A 20,435-nucleotide genomic window follows, 5' to 3' on the forward strand; every position below is an offset into this window, starting at 1 on the left:
GAATCAGGCCTCAGTGGCTATTCATGTTCATTACTTCCCTGACGTCTGAACATAATCAATATTCTGTATATGTCACATTTTTGCTGTACCAATGACAATATGCCTTATTTGGTATTTGTTTACCATATTTATGTTGAAACTATTCTAAACTTAACTCGACCTTAGCCTTCAATTTTGGAAGAACATTGAGTCTTTGCACCAGAGCCCACTGGCTTTTATGATTGGCATCTCAAATATGAGATTTCACAGCAAAAGAACAATTTTTATACATCAATGATTTTTTTTTACTGGCAGATGTTAATATCTGTTCTTTAAAATGTTTACTAATATTTGTCAGAGCTTCCTACGGTTCCGGTTTAACCTAAAGGAGTCTCGGTGTACGTAGTATTGCTTACACCACACTGGTGTCTAGCCAGCCTTTAAATTTAACCTGTCTAAGGAGGTTCATTGCACCTTTAGTTCCTTCTGACAAATTTAGTACAATTATGTTCTTCCTTCCAAAATGTTCTAATCTCTCCAACGTTTCTGAGATTGCTCTATCTTGGACTTTTAGGGTAGTAATCACCTATATTATTGTCGCAGTTCACCAGTACCTTTTTGCCTAGTGCCTTCTAAGTTTCTTGTCCAGGTGGACAAAACGTCTCCTTGATTACTAAGACTAATAGTAATGTAGCCAGATGGTTGTGTCTACAGCTGTACTTCTGGCACAGGGTTCATGTGGTAAACATGGTGTTGACACTGCGTTATAACTATGTTTACTGTACGTTACTGTACCCAGTCTTTCGGAACAACCAGCATATAATGAACTGCCAAACCAGATCCTTTGTCTGGGCAGACAGTTAACCCTGCATTTTTCTATCCCTGGGGCCGGCGGCAGATTAGTCCAGCACCATGTGACTCTGCCAATAGCTTGCTTAATCTTTCCGACGGTCCCCAGCGCCTAGAGACCCTAACGGGTGATGGTTCACGCTTTACAAATGTGTATTATTATTATTATTATTATAAGTATGAAATTTGCAGGCAGTTGTATCATCTGGTGGCCTCTGGTCTGCCTAATGTGGAAATATACTATCTGGTGTACCATCTTTCCTAGCTGGTGTACCTTCTCCGGCCTTCTTTCCCCGCTACTCTAGTCCAAGATAGAGAATTAATCTCTCTAACCATTATATTGCCTGACACATTCATTACATTACTTCATAGAGAGCGATTGGGAATCCTTTTTATTATCACATAACAAAGGCATGGCAAGGGCAGATTCAAGTTCAACTACTAAAACTTCCTTCATAACTATTATTAGATGCCGGGTAAACAGCAGATGCCACACCTGTACCGCCCTGCTAGTTATGTTGGCAACTGGTTTGCAACCTACTGCACTTCCTGTGATCCTGCTCTTTTATTGTATTTGAAGGCAAATTTGGCAAACAGTAGTCACATTCAGTTTCCAAACGTCACCATGACTGGCTATTATGCAGGATGTCTTGGATTTCAAAGGTGTGGTCGCACAATGGTGCAGATGGACGGCCTCTTTGCTTGACATTGGCAAAAGCTACTGGAGGGCATGAGGTGTTCCTTTCCATTGTGAACTTATTCAAATGGTCTCACGGAAAAGACTTATTTGACAACTACATGACCAAATGGCTGTATCTGAGTAGCTATGGGTCCACTGCCTTGACTCCTGCACAGCAGATCAACCTCTCCTGTATGCTATGATCATTGTCTTGCTACTAATTATTCAATCTGTCATCAATCAACTCTGTTTCGTTTATATGTACACCCAGCTTGCTGTCTTGTTTATTGTACCCCTCCAAACTAACTTACTTGATACACTTGCTATACCCCTCTTTTATCTTGATTACTAATAATGGATGGTCCAGGCCTCGTTCTGCTCCCTGTACGCCCTTCTCTCGCCTTCACGATCAGCCCTCTGTTTCCCTTTTTCTTAAAGGCATATTCTATTGCTGTGTCTGTTTTACTCTGGAACATTATCTTGTGACATGTTTTTAGGTTTGAGTTTCCTTGCTGATTTGTTGCTTTAAGCTTTTCAGTTCAAATATCCTGTATTTTCTAAGAACATTTGAATATTTTTTTTTTTTTAAATATTCAATCAGAAAACCAGCTGTAAATATATGGAATGTCTGGTTTGGCAGAAAAGAAGCAAATTCAGTACTCACTTGCATTAAAAGACAATTAGAATTGTATACCACAACCTCATGGTACCACCATGCTTCCACAACCGAACACACTATGCCGAAAAAGTATACGCAATGTTGTACTGTGATTTTTCAACCAGTTCTCTTTGCTTTCATTGAGTTCCTAGACTTCTAAATGAATGTAAATCCACAAAAATTACTCCTGTTCACTCTGTTTGTCCCATAGATGAACTGACATTCTGTGATTCAGGTGCTATCCAAAACAATATTTATCTAAGAAACATACTTAGCTGATTCTGTTATAGTGGGAAAATCTGTATCAATGCTTGTATTTTTTGCCAGGAGGAAATGTTCAATGACAAAAGTACATTTTCATATTTAACACTACCTAGTTCTAGTCCAGCTCTGGTATTTAAACAATTGTAGATGTTTTTCATTTTGCTCCTGGCAAGTGTTTTGTAAAATACATTACTTTTTCAGATTTTCAATTACTCGTTAGTAATATTTGGTAAAATCCTTTACTGTTCAAAAAGGTTATTAGTGGATAAGACCAAATGAGCCATTGGACAAAAATCCAATAAAAGAACATCTGGCCTATTCTTATGCTTTCATCATAATGGGTCCTATACACAAAAGCTACTTTGGTGTACGTAAAGTAGTACTACTTTACATACTCCAAATTGCATATTCACAAACCTTCTGAATGAGATTTCCATCCCTGCCTCTCTTATCTTTTCCATATGCAGATTTCTGCTCCAGTGTACAATTTATAAGTAAACGTGGCAGGGACAAGGGGTTGTGGTTGAAAAATGGGGTGCAATTATCACAAAATGGGTGTGGTTAAGGGAATCTGAAGGAGCATTTAACGAGGGACATGCTAATACAAAACACAGCCACATAAGAGTAAGAAAATGGCAGTTCCCAAAATAGGCATTTAAATTTACTACATTAGTATTACTGACAAACCGGACTCAAATGAACTTCAGGCCAGCGTTGGAGTAAATCAAGCACCACACTGCAATTTCTGCAACACCTTCCCATAGAAACTAATGGAGGTAGGCAATAATACTAACAAGAGAAATAATGTGTGTTGTCTCTTGTTACTGTTGACATCTTAAATGAATAGCAGTTACGGAAGTGTGTTTTAATGTGTATTCATTTTCAAACAAATCATCTTTGTTTGAAAATTTAAAATTAATGTTCTTAAAATTCCCTACAACTTTGTATAGGGAAGCCTCCGCCATCTCCACAAATAGGTTGAAAGCTACTAATAGTAACTTTTTGATCAGAAAATCAGCGATAGGAGTCTCCATCTCCTCATTTGAGATACAGCCCTATTTTGAAGTATAGGGAAAACGTTAAAAAAAGTTTACTGAAAAACAAAAATAAAAAAATCTTTTATAATAAATATTAGTATAAATTAATTTTATATATTTATTTTAGATGTAGAACAAAATAAAACAATGCTACAGCACTAATAAATTAATTTTGAAAGAAATGTTTTATTAAGGCAAACATAATAAATGACATTAAAATAGTTGCTTTTAAGTTTACATTAAAAACTGAATTCTAACCTAAAGAATAAAATATTAATAATTACAAAAAGTGAGATATAAAATTCATTAAAATTAAGTATATTTTCATTTAAATTATTGTTATATTAATTTGTTAACTCAAAATAGGCAATTAAAATAATGGAATATTTAAACTAAACGTACTATTTTTACACATTTTTAACATTAAATTATATTTTGTTATTTTTTTAACTTACTTTAACTTGACAATATTTACTATGATATGTTATTTTTAATGTCTTACCTCCGTTATTTTCTATGAGAGGTTTTGCAGTACTAATGGTTAGCCATGTGTGGCGCTGGACTGTTTTGATGTTTTTGTCAATAGTAACCTACTCTTAGATTTTGTGAATAAGCAAAAAGTACTAAAGTTAATCAAAAGTGTAAATTACTCAAAAGTATGTTAGCTTTGTGAACCAGGCACATTACCTTTAGTTTTTAAACAAGGAAAAGCAATGGTGATTTGAATTTTGATATTAATGCATTCATGATTTATGCTAACTCAGCAACATGACCAAAAACAGCCAAACACTACATATGTGTTTGTGTTTATGTATATCTATGCACACATATATACATATGTGAAAAATGCATATATTTCTGTATATAATAAAATTGCAATGAAATTCACAGTTATTGTATAGATTGCATAATGCACACCATGACTTAAAAGACAAAGGCCTTTCTCAGTACACCCTTTCGCAGAAAGCAATTGGTAAAAATAATATGGCAAGGGTATGAGTTATGTTCTGCATTATTTACTGGATATCATATCATTTGTTTTTAGTTTTTGAGTTTGCAGAGCTATAATCTACACTTTAAATAAGTTCTTCAGTGAATTGTATTTTAATACGGTATAATTTTCTCTAGCCATACACACATTCTGCAAGATGGCTGTTTCTGAAAACAAAATGGTGGCCACATGATTATGATTTTCTTCAAAATTGTGATTTTACTGTGCCAAAGTGGTTATTTAATAAGTTTGTTGTTCCCATTTACCTTGATTGAGTGACCCATAGCAATCCCCAGGGGTTTGTCACCTCTGAAAGTACCTCCATTTTGCTGTGGAATTTTTTCCATGGCGCCAAATTGATGATTTTTTTCCAGAATAATGATTTTTAAAATGGTATAACACATTTTTTGATCCCTTTCATCAACCAATGATTGGTTCTAGTTAGCTCAGTAAACTTTAACGAGTGAATTACAGTTTTTTATTTAATTTCAAATGTTACATTTCAACTGACATGTTCACCTATGACGTAAATATATGTGATATGGGCTGCAGGCGACAATGTTTTGTGAGCCCATTCAGGGCTTGATTGTTTACCAATTCAGTTAATACATATTTGAAAAATGGAAAGGAATACTCATTGTGCACATAGAATAATTGTGTTCCATTATCCTCTCTAAGATGGGCGCCACATTCAGTGCTGACATTAACTGTTCGCAAATCTGTTCTTTTTGTCAACAACAGGAAGCAGTAATTGACGTGTATTTAAACTTTATGGAATGTTTGTTACGCTGACATTGACAAAAGCCGTCATGGCCGATACACGTTTGTCAGCCAAAAGGACGAGAATAAAGTAGTTTTGGTACATTACGAACTCGAGTGTGCGCACCACACTTGTTGTTACAGAACGTCTTGGAGAGAAAAAAAAAAATATATATATATATATGCGAAAAAGGAGAGAATTCTGGGTAGTTCTCCAGTTTAGGTGGAAAGCAGCTCTTGTTAGAGCACTCTCAACACCAGCAACACTCTAGATCTGCTCACCTGAAATGTCTGTTTTTCTATCAAAGTCTTTATGCACGCAGAGATAGAAAAGGACAAAGTCTTTTGCCATTTCTATCTCGACGTGAATAGAAAAACAGACATTTTGAGGTGAGCAGATCCAATGATGTGAGACCTGTCCCAAATACTATCAATGAACATAAGAAATAACAAAATAGTGCAGTTTTGCTGCCACAGAATGTGCTGCAATACAGGGAAAATGTAGTCAACACTGCTTCATAATTTGGTCCTCCATTGCCAGCTATTTCCATTAGCCTTAAGTATATTACTTCAAAGAGTAGATTAAGGACCTGATCTAGAGTTCAAAATAGATTAAGATTCTAATTTATAAATTGGCAAATGGGTACTCTGTCAGAAATGCGACAGATATCCGTTGACTTTATTAAAAATGCCATAGGATATAATGACCTTGTAATAAGGATCCATTATATTTGTGATGGATTAATCCTATATCAAGCCATTAAATTTCATTCATTTTGCTACTGCATTGCAGAGGGTCAAAACAAGTGAAAACCACTGGCTTACCGATTCCACTTCTGCAGGGTCATACCAGACATTAATGTATGGGTGCTGCAAGGCTTCATCCACGGATATCCGCTTTGCTGGATCAATCACTAGCATCTTTGATAAAAGATCCCGGGCTTGGCTGGCTAAAGCAATGAAACGACAAAAACAAGCAACGCACAGGTTAAGTTGTTAATTTGTAGGAAAACAGAATCACATATTATAGCATGCTGAGCATTGTACCTTCAAAGTCGAGTTAATCCATGGTAATGAAAGCATATTTCAGAGTGTACATCACTGATATTTGTAAAGGACACTCGTTATTTTGCACTGGTTACATTTTACAAACTCCCCCCCCCCCCTCCCCACCTCCATGAACTGGCCTCATAAAATATGTAGACCGTCCTACCTTAAATGCAAACGTATACATTTACCCAAGAATCACATGCAAAAGTAGACAAAATGTTTAGCACATCATTTTCTCTTTGGTGTTTTTTACGCAGGCATTTTTTATTTTAAGAGTAGTTCATATTATTTGGGAAGCGGTTGCTTAACACTTTAATTTTTTTTATATGCAGTCCTTGGATTTGTTTTCTATTTATTTTTGGGATTTAAAAACAGTGCTCTGATGTATAAAATTACTAAAACTAAAATTAGGGCATTTCCATATGGACTCTGGAGGGTGGCCTGCAGGCCATTAGGTCGGTCTCAGCCCTCCAGCAGGGAGTACCTGCTTGTCTATTGAAGATCAATGTCACGAGTGTCACTGTCATCACAGTTCATTCATTGCAGCCTACGTCACTATGCCTTTTGGCCTGATTAACATTTTATTTTATTCGAAAGAAGCTACCCCTCAAGATAGGAATTCGGGGGCATATTACCAACAACTAGCGATAATTTTTGTCTCTAACTTGTTTAGAGACAAAAATTATCGCCGCACATCGGCGATTTTTATCGCAGATAAACCTTGCTATTAGCAAGGTTTATCGCAAATGCGATAAAAAACGGCCGCAATGCATGAATATCGCTGAAAAGTCAGCGATATTCATGCATTATCGAGCAAATGCTCTTAGCCATGTTATCCACCTCCCATTGGATAACATGGCTAAGAACTGCTCAGGGCAGGTGTTAGCTTTTGGAGATATTCGCGCTTAGCGCAAATATCTCCAAAAGTTGGTAATAGGAGATAGCGATGTTAGGGACTGTTTCCAGTCGCTAACATCTTGGCACGCCCACTTTGCATGTCATTAGTGATAAATATCACTGACATGCAAAGCGGGGCCCAAGATGGTCGCTATCTCCTATTAGCTGTCACTAACTGGTGTTAGCGACAGCTTGGTAATAGGGAGATAATTTTATCTCCGCTTTCTTGGCTTTTAAAGCCAAAAAAGCGGAGATAAACCCCCTTGATAATATGCCCCTCGTTTCGGAAAAGCAAAATAACGATGATCTTGACCAGGGCCGGCCCTAAATCGGACTGAACCCTGAGCAGAAAAAACATTTGGTGTTTGTTGTGGCAGTGGGGTTGTTGCGGTGTGACGGCTCGAGGTGGGAGGAAGATGGGAGGAGGGCAGGGGGTTGAGGGGATGCAAATAATTTCGCTGAGATGCATTAAGGACTGATTACAAAGTCTTTAACAGTACCGATTGAGACTTATGGGTCTATTTACTAAGATTTAACGCATCACAAAAGTGATGCAAAACAATGCAAAAATCTATTTTTAATAATTTACTTTCCAGCGCTAAACTTGGTTTGCGATGAGAAAAACCCTTGCAAGTAGCACAAAGCAGCGCTATTACGTAGCAACAGGGGGCGTACCTTGGGTGGCGCATAGGCGTTCCCGTGCAAATACCCACGTTTCCTGACTCTAAAACCCTATTTACTTAAAAAGTAGACAGGGTTTCGTGTGAGAAAATCTCACCCATTTCAAATAGGAGCAATAAATAAGAAATGCTTTTATTTATTCTTTCTTTTCCGACTTTGCACGTGTGCTGCACTGTACAGCCCACTTACAAAGTGGAAAAAGGTTTCAAGTTAGTCTGAGCATAGTATTTTGTACTGGAATGCCATTCTTCCAGTACAAAACCTATGCAAGATTCACACAGACACCCTGGCACTATGGCGCAAAGGTGTGTGCACGGCGCACAGCAGCTAATTTCAGCTCTAAGTAGATTTCCAAATTTCTGTAAAGAAGACGCTCTCCTGATCTCTTCTTCTGCAGCACAGCTTTTTGGCCTGCTGCACTGTATTGCGTGAGATTTTAGTAAATCTGCCCTTACTCATATTGCTCGAAATCTTGTTGCACAACTCATTAAAAAAAAGGAACTCAAGATAGCCGTGTGTTTCAGCAGCAAACGTCTTTTGGCAAGAACACAAAAGGATTTTTTTTTCTTAGTAATGAAATACATTTTAAAGTGCTACAGCTGTCTCTGAAGAGGCGTCCCGGCGCTGTGATAAGAAGCCCATGCCGCCGGGGATGCCTGGTGCACCTTGGGGATGCCCAGTAAAGGGACCACCTCACAGGGAAAAAGCCAGGACGGGTTCCCCAGTGGTACAGCCCTGGGACGCTTCCGGGTAACCACGCGCTCTATAAATCCAACATTCATTCATTCATTCATGTGCTGAAGAGATGGGTGTTCAGCATTTATTTTTTTTAAAAAGGCCTTTTGTAGGGATTTTCCTAAATGAAAGTGGAAGGATGTTCCAATGTCTGGCTGCTAGCACAGAAAAGAAACAGTAGCCTCTTCTGACTTTGCAGACTTTTGGAACACAGAAAGCAAGTAGGCTGAGTGCATATTTCTGTTGAGAGTGTATTGGATAATCCTATCTCTCAGGTACACAAGGCCTGTCTGATAGAAGACTCTGTAGATATTAACTAAAGCCTTAAAATGTATCAGTTTAGTCATAGGTAGCCAATGTAGATCCTTTAAGTACAGGAAATGGCATGTCTAGCTAGAATTCTCTAAGTAAGCCTTGTTGTCGAGTTGTGGACTATCTGTAATCTGCGCATTAAGGAAGCCAGGGGCCCAGGTAAAGGGTGTTAGCATAGAAGAGTCTGGTGGTCATTAAGGCATTTGGATGGTCCATCATGTAGCAACCGGTACCAAAGGAAGGATCTTCTTCTGGGACTTGAGCAGGAAAAAGCAAGTCGATGAGACCGAGGAAATTTGTAGATGAAAGGTAAACGTGTCAAATGGTACCCTAGATTTCTCGCTGCGGAGGGCAAAATGGGGGGTCTGACCCAGTTGCGCAGGCCCCCAACAGCGGGATCGAGATAATCCTTGTTTCCAAAAAGCCGAACCTCTGCCTTGTCAGAATTAAGTTTGAGAGAACTGGCATTCATCCATTTAGCCAAGACATCTAAGCATCCATTAAATGAATGTGCGATGTCTCTGTTAAATTGTTGGAAGTAGAGTAAAAGCTGCGTGTCGTCAGCATATAACATCACCTTGAGGCCCCACGACTCCACCATCTTGGCCATTGATATAAACTATGATTAAGTAGGTTTAGTAACCTACTTAAAAAAAAAATACACACACATATATATATGTGTGTATACATATATTTAATAAATAATTATCTAAAAATAGTATACATAGAGGGATAGGGCAATGGAAGGCAGCGCTGACGTTGGATGGGGATCGGCAAAGTTGTGTCTAGGGTCGCGCACGGAAAAATAAAAATAACAAATAAAGGGTTAGCTTTTATTTTAGGTCAGGCATTTATTTGGGAATAAAGATGACTATATATTTTTAATTAAGTGTAAAAAATGTGGTAGCATTTCTGAATTTGGGGGTGATATTTTCTTTCACTGTTTAACAATTGTTTATTTTCACATAAATCCCTTTAACCGCACAGGCTTTAGCATGGACTAGTTCAAATTCTTCAAGGAGCTAGACCTGATCCTCGATCTGGAAATACTTTAGGTGGAGTTGGCAAAGCCACGAACAGAAGAACCACCACTGCTTTCAAACATTTTGGCTTTCTGCATTAGATTCATCCATGTTATTCCACTGAGAATATCCTCAATGGAATAACCTATCTTTGCTGGGTAAGAACTATTTTCTTGAATGTACCACTTTGGGCATTTTGACTCGCAACCAGCCAGCCAAGTGTGGTAAATGTATTTATAAAAGCAAAAGGCAGGTTCCAAACTAACACAGCAGGTAATGCATACTACTTTATGTATCTAACACCTTTATAATAAATATGATCCCCAATTTTCTGTTTTATTGACTTTTAAAGACTACTAATGATCGAAAACAATGTTTTCCTGTATTTTGGGGGTTATTTTTAAGAAAAGAAAATGCAGGAAATTGGACTTCTTTTCCACAGCTCCAAACGCAGTCATTCAAGTCTTCCAGGTCAATACTTCCACAAAGTGACAGTTTGGAAATTGGGAAAATGTATGAAAACCAAAACTCTTTATATGCACTTGTTTATACTATTCTGCTTATGTTCTCATCATGGTATTGTTACAATATATTTTTCTACACAAAGTGCTAAACGTAGAAGGGCGACAAACTACAAGTACACCATTTTTCCTTAAATAAATGTGAAACTATACTGGGCATAACATCATATATTCATGAAAAAGAACTTTAAAATGTATAAACACAAATAATATGACCAGCAAATAAATATGGATAAATACAGTTTGAACTTGCCAGACCTATGGGATGATCCAGCTCAGGGCTGCCAAAGGATTACGCGCAAAACACTCGCCCAGCTCTACAAAAACAAAAATCTGGCTGACATGGATAATGCTCATAACAGCGGCACCTTGACGGGACGTTTTATGGAATCCAAAAATTCTTATCTTTTCGAACCTTTTATGGATTTTATCTTTCCTCTTTTGGCGAGGAAACTGTTCCTGCAATGGAGGTTTGGTACACTCCCCACCAAAGTATTCACACATAAATGGTCCACAGGGGGTGACAAACTTTGCCCTTGTTGTAAAACTCAGGATGAAGATGATTTACACATATGGCCGAGATACCCGCCACCCCCTCTCAACACAATCCCCAAAAGGAGTGAAACCGGAAACAGTTCTTGAAGTTTTTGGAAGTGGGATGGAGTGACCATCCCGGCCGTATTTATTAAAACAAAATTAAAACATTAAACGTTTCATGTTATGTACAATTTCATTACCATATTGCGATGTTTGGCTAACCTTAACAGATTCTCTAATACAGAGGTTCTCCTAGCCGAACTAGCAACCTACAAAACATTTCTTGACATATTGAAATTGTACAACCTAACGTTTAAGGGCCAACGGCAAGGTCATAACCGGTGTCAAGATCCCTAACCAGACTTACCCCTCCCACTTGGGATGGGCGACAGCACGGAGGCGTACCTCAAGTGCAACTACTACCAATTTCCCTTGACTTGACGGGGGCACCTAAAACTCGACGCCAGTTAAAGGTCGTTCGAATACTCGTGTGAGGTATCTAGAAGGTATCGTGGCCCTTATCCCAACCCCACACAACTTACCGCATCTGCCGTCGCAGATGTCACTGGCCCCGGGAAATTCCCCAGGAGGGGGCTGTAACCCCTCCTACAAAGGAAGGGGCCTTGACCGCCTTTCCTTTACTTCCGGCGACCCATCCTTAGAAGGGACCGCCTCCCCATTGAGGGGCCAATGGCCACCTCTCCCGAGCGCTCCCATCCGTGTTGGGTGACGCCCACTCATAGGGATCTACTAATTAGTGCTCACCGATCATGACCTTACCGCCTACCAAAATAAATACGACAGTGCAAATTAACCAAAGAATACATTGGCCACTATGACCGAAAGAGCATACATCAAAATTCGACACTAAACTGAATATCTTTAATGGCAAACATACTCAAAAACGACCATTCTTTATTAACTCAAAATCAACATGGCACTACGACCTGTAAACGAAAACAAAACAAAATTAATCAACTTTATTATACACAACTGGCTGTCTTCAGGGGCTGGTGGGTGGGTCAAAATTGGCTCTTCGTTCTGTCCCGAGCTCACGTGCAGCGAGGAGGTGCAGCTTCAGAGCACAAGAACAAGAGGATGTCTTCTGGTCTTGCGTCCCTTTTTATCCGTCTTCAGGGCGGGCGTATACCCGCCCCTGCCTGCCCCTGAGGGCGTGGCTGGCTGCGTCGGTGTCTAGGCCAGCCCACTCTAGGGCGGGAACGAGCGCGCCCCGGCTACGCCGCTTCGGGCATACCAGCTGAGACGCGCCTCCCGCCCAAAATGGCTTCCCGGGGGGATCGAGGCACTCGGCCATACGTTCGGGGGGACCGATTCGGTCGCCCCTTTCCATATGGCCGAGATACCCGCCACCCCCTCTCAACACAATCCCCAAAAGGAGTGAAACCGGAAACAGTTCTTGAAGTTTTTGGAAGTGGGATGGAGTGACCATCCCGGCCGTATTTATTAAAACAAAATTAAAACATTAAACGTTTCATGTTATGTACAATTTCATTACCATATTGCGATGTTTGGCTAACCTTAACAGATTCTCTAATACAGAGGTTCTCCTAGCCGAACTAGCAACCTACAAAACATTTCTTGACATATTGAAATTGTACAACCTAACGTTTAAGGGCCAACGGCAAGGTCATAACCGGTGTCAAGATCCCTAACCAGACTTACCCCTCCCACTTGGGATGGGCGACAGCACGGAGGCGTACCTCAAGTGCAACTACTACCAATTTCCCTTGACTTGACGGGGGCACCTAAAACTCGACGCCAGTTAAAGGTCGTTCGAATACTCGTGTGAGGTATCTAGAAGGTATCGTGGCCCTTATCCCAACCCCACACAACTTACCGCATCTGCCGTCGCAGATGTCACTGGCCCCGGGAAATTCCCCAGGAGGGGGTTGTAACCCCTCCTACAAAGGAAGGGGCCTTGACCGCCTTTCCTTTACTTCCGGCGACCCATCCTTAGAAGGGACCGCCTCCCCATTGAGGGGCCAATGGCCACCTCTCCCGAGCGCTCCCATCCGTGTTGGGTGACGCCCACTCATAGGGATCTACTAATTAGTGCTCACCGATCATGACCTTACCGCCACAGGCCCGGATAGTTGACCGGCTATCCGGGCCCCCCACAAAAACTCCTAGCTAAAGGTCATGTTCCAACGTTTTTAACCATGCTAAGAAGTCTCCTATGAGTAACTCATTTCCCACCCGAGACAAATGCACACCATCCCCCAGATACATACTGTCATCATTAATACAACCGTGCGAGATAGAATGCAATGTCCTGGAACGGAACAACCTACTCATTTTGTTATTAAGTTTCCTAACAGAATGGTTCAAAGCAGGGATCGAAATAGCCCCCCGCCACACTTTTCGTGGGATCATATGAGACCACGCAATTATGCACCCCGGAACTTTCCTCGCCAACCAACTTACAGTGGAAAGCATTGCCTCCAGGAGAAGTCGTCTACCGGTGGTGACCAAATCATTGCCCCCTAAATGTACTATGACTATAGACGGCGGTGACCTCATCCGCCCTAACAAACCCTCAAAGTATGCCTGAAACTGGTCAATACAGAGACCGCCCCTTCCGTAGAAGGACATCCTGTACCCGTATTCCCCAGCTACGTGAATCATGTCACCTGCTTCGAATACGTCTGCGGCATGCCTCACGTATGAGTGGCCCACGACCCACACCTCCTTTCTCACAGCCGGTGATGTCTGACCGCTGGCCCGGTGTTGGGTCGACTGCATAGTCCGCCCCGCCTCGAAGGCTTGCGTAACTGAAAACCAAACAAAAGACAAGAAGCGTGAGTACATTATTACAGCTTCACAACATGTGCAACTGCACATACCTCTTATAACAATTGGAGGACCAACGCCCCACTCGTTTTACTTGTTCCACATTAAGACCCCTGGCTGCAGCTTCAGTGGCAGCCCCTATCCGAAAGGAATGGGTCCCAAACTCACCCGGGTCCAAGCCCGCTGCGGTAATTGACATCGCGAGCACCCGCTGAAACTGAAACTTCGTCAGTGGGGTGGCGTCCGCGTGTCTCAACATTGTCCCCCCCCATGATGCCACCCTTCGTGCTAGGTAATCCTCTAAACACTTCACCGGACACATGGAAGACCCTGGAATCCTGCGAATGACTATGCAGTCTCCCACCCCACTTTGATCGGTTTTTGACCTGACAAAGGATACCGTCATAGTCTCACCCCTGATCTGAACGTGTTCACGGCACAAACCCCCCGCCACATCCCGCTTGCTCCTTGCCACCAGCTCACTTATCCTCATAGCCCCGTGAAATGCAAGCGTAAAAGCGGCTCGGAACAAACAGGCCTCGAACTGAGACGAGCATATGTCGGGGAGTGTGGCCAGCAACTGGGACAACCTATCCAGACCTATCGGGCGCCTCTCATCTACTCTGCGACCCTCAAGGCGTTGCCACCCACGCAGCGCTTTCTGTACAGCAAAAGACGCTGTCGGGTCCTGGATATTATGAGCCCTGGCAACAAAGGAGATGGCAGCACGATGCCTCTGGGCTGTAGCCACCGACTTCCCAGCCTTACGCAAGGACATCAGAAAATGTACTACCCAATCCTCATGCCCCCAAAGTCCCCCTCTCTCAGTCCCCAAAAAGGCTAAGTAAGCCCGAAACGCCCCTTCGTATGCCTTCCTCGTCCTTGGTGCTAGACTCTCTCCCACGAGGTAACGAAGTTCGGGGCACCGAGAGACCAGAGAGCTTCGGGAAAGGGTGCTGGCTCGGGGTCCGCTGAGGGAAGGAAACCCGAGAAAGCCTGCGTTTGAAAACGAGACAGTGCATCAGCAGCCTGATTCATCACCCCCGGGACATGTTTTGCTCTGAATACCACGTTCAGTTGCATACACAGTAAGACAATTTCTTTAAGCAGCCTCAAAATCATTTTACAACGTGCTGCCTGACTATTGATGCATTCTACAACGGTCATATTGTCAGACCAAAATATGACAGAGTGATTTTTGAATCCATCGGGCCAGGATCTGAGGGCCACCAAAATGGGAAACAGCTCAAGGAAAGCAATATTACTCGTCAGCCCCTCTTCGTGCCACCATGTTGGCCACTTTTGTGCCGACCATTTTGTGCCGAAGATGGCGCCGAAACCCATGCTTCCCGCTGAATCCGTCCATAGACCAAGCTCTTCAGAGGACAAGGCCGGTTTGTTCCAGACGACTCGACCATTGAAATCCGCCAAAAATGCTAACCAAATACGCATGTCTTGGCGGACCTCGGCCGATAACCTCGTGCGATGGTGACCTTCCTTTAGGCCGACCATCGCCTGTGCAATCGAACGGGAGAAGGGGCGGGCCATCGGGATCACCCTTAAGGCAAAATTCAACTTCCCTACCAATTGCTGCAATTGATGCAGCGTAACTTTAGATGCAGTGATACACATTTGCAGGGCTGTCTTGAATTTCGATACCTTGGAAGCTGGTAAACGAAAACAACCCTCACTAGAGTCCAACTCGATCCCGAGGAACTCGAGGCAAGTCGTGGGACCCACAGTTTTACCTGGTGCCAACGGCACGCCAAATTGATTCATTAAAACACAAAATTCAGTCAAGGCCCGGGCACATTCATCATCCCCAGCGGCCCCAAGGAACAGAAAGTCATCGAGGTAATGCATCACATTCCGAAAACCTGTTTTCTTCGTGTAAACCCATTGTAGAAAACTACTGAATTTCTCGAAATAAGCACAAGATATCGAGCACCCCATCGGCATACACCTGTCCATGTAATACAAACCTTGAAACATGAATCCCAAAAAACGTTGGTCTTCCGGGTATACCGGGAGCAAACGGAACGCTGACTCGATATCTGATTTCGCCATCAGCGTCCCGGGCCCCAGGCGATTCAACATGGCTACGGCCTCATCGAATGATGCGTACCGCACCGAACACATTTCTGGATTAATTGCATCGTTTACAGAAAGGCCATGAGGGGCTGATAAATTGTGAATCAATCGAAACTCACCCGGGTCCTTCTTGGGGACCACCCCTAAAGGAGAACAAACAAAGTTCGGTACCGGGGGGACAGGAAACGGGCCGGCAACCCGACCTCGGGTAACCTCTTTCCGGATCTTATCCTGTACTACAGTCGTATGCTGCAAGACGGAAAGTTGATTTTTGCACGTCCCGACACCCTGAAAGTTACCCACCGGGATGCGGAAACCATATGAAAAACCGTTTCGTAGCACCCCAGCAGAAGTACGATCTGGGTATTCGCTGAGCCAGGGAATCATCGCCAGGGTATCAATCGGGGTTGGTAAAGGCGCCCCTCGGACTATATTAGACCTGTTTAGCGCCTCCTCTACCCCCATTTTCACCCGATTTGGCTCTGCACGAGGACTCAGGATGGGGTGCCCCACAACCACTACATTCGTGTTTGAATTTACAAGATCCCGGGGGCCTAGTACATTTACTTCTGTTGAAATTGAAACAGAAACCCCTCTTCCCTGTATTGCCGGCGGGTCTCGGGTAATCGTCTGTACCCGTACCCGACCGAAAGGGTGTCCCCCCATTTTGGCGGGAGGACTCACCAACAGCACTCCCCACCAACGGCACTTTCAACATCCCCGACTCTTTCATCTTATTCCATGTTAAAGAATCGTAACAGTCCCAGGTTAAACTTTTGTTATGCTCCATCGCTTTCCTGAAAAGGTTGTCATAACAGAACCATTGGTTACCTTGGTGTGATGTCGAGTACCCCATAATTCGTGACTGATATACTGGAAATTCAGGGAGCAAATCAGGCCTACGTTCCCCCAAAATTGCCGTAAAAATTCCCCAAGCATTACCCCAGTTACCAATATTTTCATTCACTTTAAAGGCGGCCATTTTTGCGCGCCAAACACTCGGATGCATCAGATCCTTTTGACCCTTAACAGTTTCGACCTCATAGTGATCAACGAGCAGGGAGAAAATGTTAACGTATTCCCCCGCCCAAATCTTTTCTTTTATTGGCAAAGGAACATGTTGCCCCAATTTTTCTCTACGAGACGGTGTTGACTCATCCCTTGCAATCGGCAATGGCCGCTTACCTGCGCCGGACGCTGCTTCCGTCCCTCGTGGCTTGTCTATCGCCGCATCCGGCGCGGGCACCTTGCCTGTATCACGTTTCACGCGCAACTGCTTTATGAGTGCTTGCGCTTCGGTAGCCATGGCGCCCCCATTACCGTCCCCCAACCATGCTGCTAACTGTGCCGCCAACTCGGGAGGCATATCTTCGGCAGACGTCGGGGTGACTACCACGGGAATCGGATTCCCCTCATCCGGTACCGGGGCCGGTACCGGGGCTGGCGCCTCGAGCGGGGAACAGGGAACCGGGACGTCTCCCCCGACCGGCCCCCTTCTCGGCCTCTTTGGCTTCCCTCCGGCCGGTGGACGCCCCGATCCCTCCTCGCCGTCTCGCTCCGCCAACCGCTTCTTAATTTCGGACATGTCCTTCATGAGGGCCCGAACCAACTGGTCAGTCGACATTGTCTTCGCTCCTTTCTTGGGCATCTTTTCCGACGAAGTATCTAAAAGACAAAGAGAGAGATTAAAACGCTCAAAATTGGCTCTTCGTTCTGTCCCGAGCTCACGTGCAGCGAGGAGGTGCAGCTTCAGAGCACAAGAACAAGAGGATGTCTTCTGGTCTTGCGTCCCTTTTTATCCGTCTTCAGGGCGGGCGTATACCCGCCCCTGCCTGCCCCTGAGGGCGTGGCTGGCTGCGTCGGTGTCTAGGCCAGCCCACTCTAGGGCGGGAACGAGCGCGCCCCGGCTACGCCGCTTCGGGCATACCAGCTGAGACGCGCCTCCCGCCCAAAATGGCTTCCCGGGGGGATCGAGGCACTCGGCCATACGTTCGGGGGGACCGATTCGGTCGCCCCTTTCCATAATGTTTGTTTGCCACGCCTACCAGAGTCCCAGGAAGCGTTGGATAGCACCGATGTGCCGAAACCTGGGTTTTAGGGAGTACTTACAGGCATACAGGGTCATGAAAACTAACACCCTGGGCCATATTGTCTTTGCTGTTTCAAAATTCCTAATGGCAGCATGGATAATAAGGAAGAAAATGTCCCCCTGAACTGGTACTACCATGTATTCCTTACCCCATGCAGACCCACTAGATCTTTTTATATGTAAATACTGTGTAATATATGTACTGTATTTTACTGTGTAATATATGTACTGTATTTTATTGTATCTTTTATGGCCTATGTGGCCGAAATAAAGAATTTTTGGAATTGGAATTGGAATTGGATAAATACATAGGTAAATGTTCAATAATTAAATAGCATCTAATCAGGAGTCTGTTTATTGTCTGCAAAGATCCCACTTCTCTCTGGCTCTTTGGTTATATCCTATATATTTACATAAAAATTGATAAAACAAACCAATGTGTTGTCTTGCCTTAGACTTACAGTCCAGAACACGGCAGCTTACTTAAAAATGAACTGTGCACTTGCCAGCATGAGAAAAGCAAGGTAAACAATGTGTTTATGTTGTGAGGACAACGAATTACGTATGCAAATGGATAATCGAGTAAAGGGAAAAAATATCCTGCTTTAAATACAGACAGCATATATGTATATTCACTGGAAAAAAACACATATAGGGGCCGATTAGGATGGAGGATTTTCCGCCTCCTCCGGGCCGGCGGAAGCCACCTCCAGCCCGGAGGAGGCGGAAAATCCATTGCGGGCTCACCAAAGACCCACCGCCACATTACGATGGCTGGTGGGTCTTGGTTTCTGTCCGCTGCTTTTCCGCCGCGGTCGGATTACAACCGCGGCGGAAAAGCTCTCATTTGGCTGGCAGTGTCTATCAGACACCGCCGGCCAAATTAGGAAGCATTTGAAAACATGCTTTTCCGCAGCGGTTTTTCCGCCGTGGAAAAGCATGTGTACTTTTGATTTTGGGGGCCCGTTGCGGGCCCCCAGGGTGTTGGTGGGTGGGGGGTGCACATGGGGGGTACCTATGGTACCCCCCAGCATTTACATGCACAATGCGGCAGGCACCGCGCGGTGCCTGCCGCTTTGTGCATGTAAATGTTACACATGCACTTTTAACATTGCGGCGGGTGCTGCTTCAAGCAGCACCCGCCGCAATGTTATATATCCAGGATGTGACCGCCAGGGTGGCGGTCACATCCTAATCGCACATGAGGGAACGCCGCAGCCCATGCGGACGTTCCCTCATACTCTGGGGTCGCGGACGGACTCAAGTCCGTCCGCGATCCTAATCGACCCCATAATGTGGAGTCAAGGTAGCAAATGAAAACTGAAAAGCCTCAGAAAATGTCAAAGTAATGATTGGGACTGCAATCCATAAATTGCACACAGACAGGCAAATTACAAAACGCAATGCTCTTTAAATGCAATTACAAATAATCTTACAGTTCAGATTACATATATTACCCTAAATATTAAAAAAGAGCTCACTATCGATGCAGTGTTATCTTTATTTTTGAGAACAGTTTGTTATTAATTACATTGTCCTTTTAGGTGCTGTAACTCCATGGGATAAATATTATGACTTCAAAAACACTGCATTTGGGATGCATGATATGGATTGCATGTTTGCTGTACAACATGGATTGTGGTACTAATCAAAGGTCAGTATTCTCAGGTTTAATTTGCAACAGAGTTCCACTATGTGTTTTTCAGTGACTTCCCAAGGTTTTTTTTTTTACAACCAAAGCTATCCCTAAGATCTTTGTGGACTGGGACTTGGTATGGAGAAGCACTCGCTGGACTGTAAGGGGACTGGCTATGCAATGAGCCCAGTGGTGCAGTCATCGGGCCCGATTCACAGAACTAACTTAAGACAAAATCCTACATTTACTACTCTTGGTATTCACAGAAGTTAGGATTTTGTCTTAAGTTTGTCCTAAGACACACTTAAGACAGACTTAAGTTAGGATTTTGTCTTAAGTATGGCTTAAGTCTGTCTTAAGACAAACTTAAGACAAAATCCTAACTTCTGTGAATACCAAAAGTAGTAAGTTTAGTATTTTCTCTTAAGTTAGTTCTGTGTATCGGGCCCATCGTGTATGGGGTCATGGGGTGATTGTGGTGAGGATACAAATGATGAATGCTCCTTGAACTGGCTTACTGCGGAGATCAATGTAGCCAGCATGAGATTGATAAATAAAACCATGGAGGGGTGTATACATAATTCAAATCCATAAAAAGGAGATAAAGACAACCTAGCTAATAATAGACCAATTAACTTGATATTTAATGGTAAAAAAAATATTCAGTAGGCAGCCTGGGTAGGCTGCCTACTGACCTGGGTAGAAGAGAACCAAGCGTTTTTGCCCCTCCAGGCAGGCTTCAGATCACATACTATAGATCAGGTTTTCGTTTCATTCTAATCCTTTTAAAAACAGTAATGTTAAACAAAGGTCATCAATGTTTTATTCGTTGACCTG

The 20,435-nt window shown here is 43.1% G+C and overlaps 1 protein-coding gene across 2 annotated transcripts in view; it reads right to left on the reverse strand.

Moving 5' to 3' along the window:
• The window catches only part of MAPK10 (mitogen-activated protein kinase 10), a 561,444-nt gene that overhangs the window by 138,148 nt on the left and 402,861 nt on the right, over window positions 1–20,435 (reverse strand). For both annotated transcript variants that reach the window (XM_086961881.1, XM_086961882.1), the window contains exon 8: window positions 6,042–6,166. In XM_086961881.1, the coding sequence (XP_086818007.1) occupies window positions 6,042–6,166 (125 nt within the window). The remainder of the gene's footprint in view (window positions 1–6,041; window positions 6,167–20,435) is intronic.

The sequence above is a fragment of the Lissotriton vulgaris genome, chromosome 3_1 (assembly GCF_964263255.1).
Source record: "Lissotriton vulgaris chromosome 3_1, aLisVul1.2, whole genome shotgun sequence".
NCBI lineage: Eukaryota > Metazoa > Chordata > Amphibia > Caudata > Salamandridae > Lissotriton > Lissotriton vulgaris.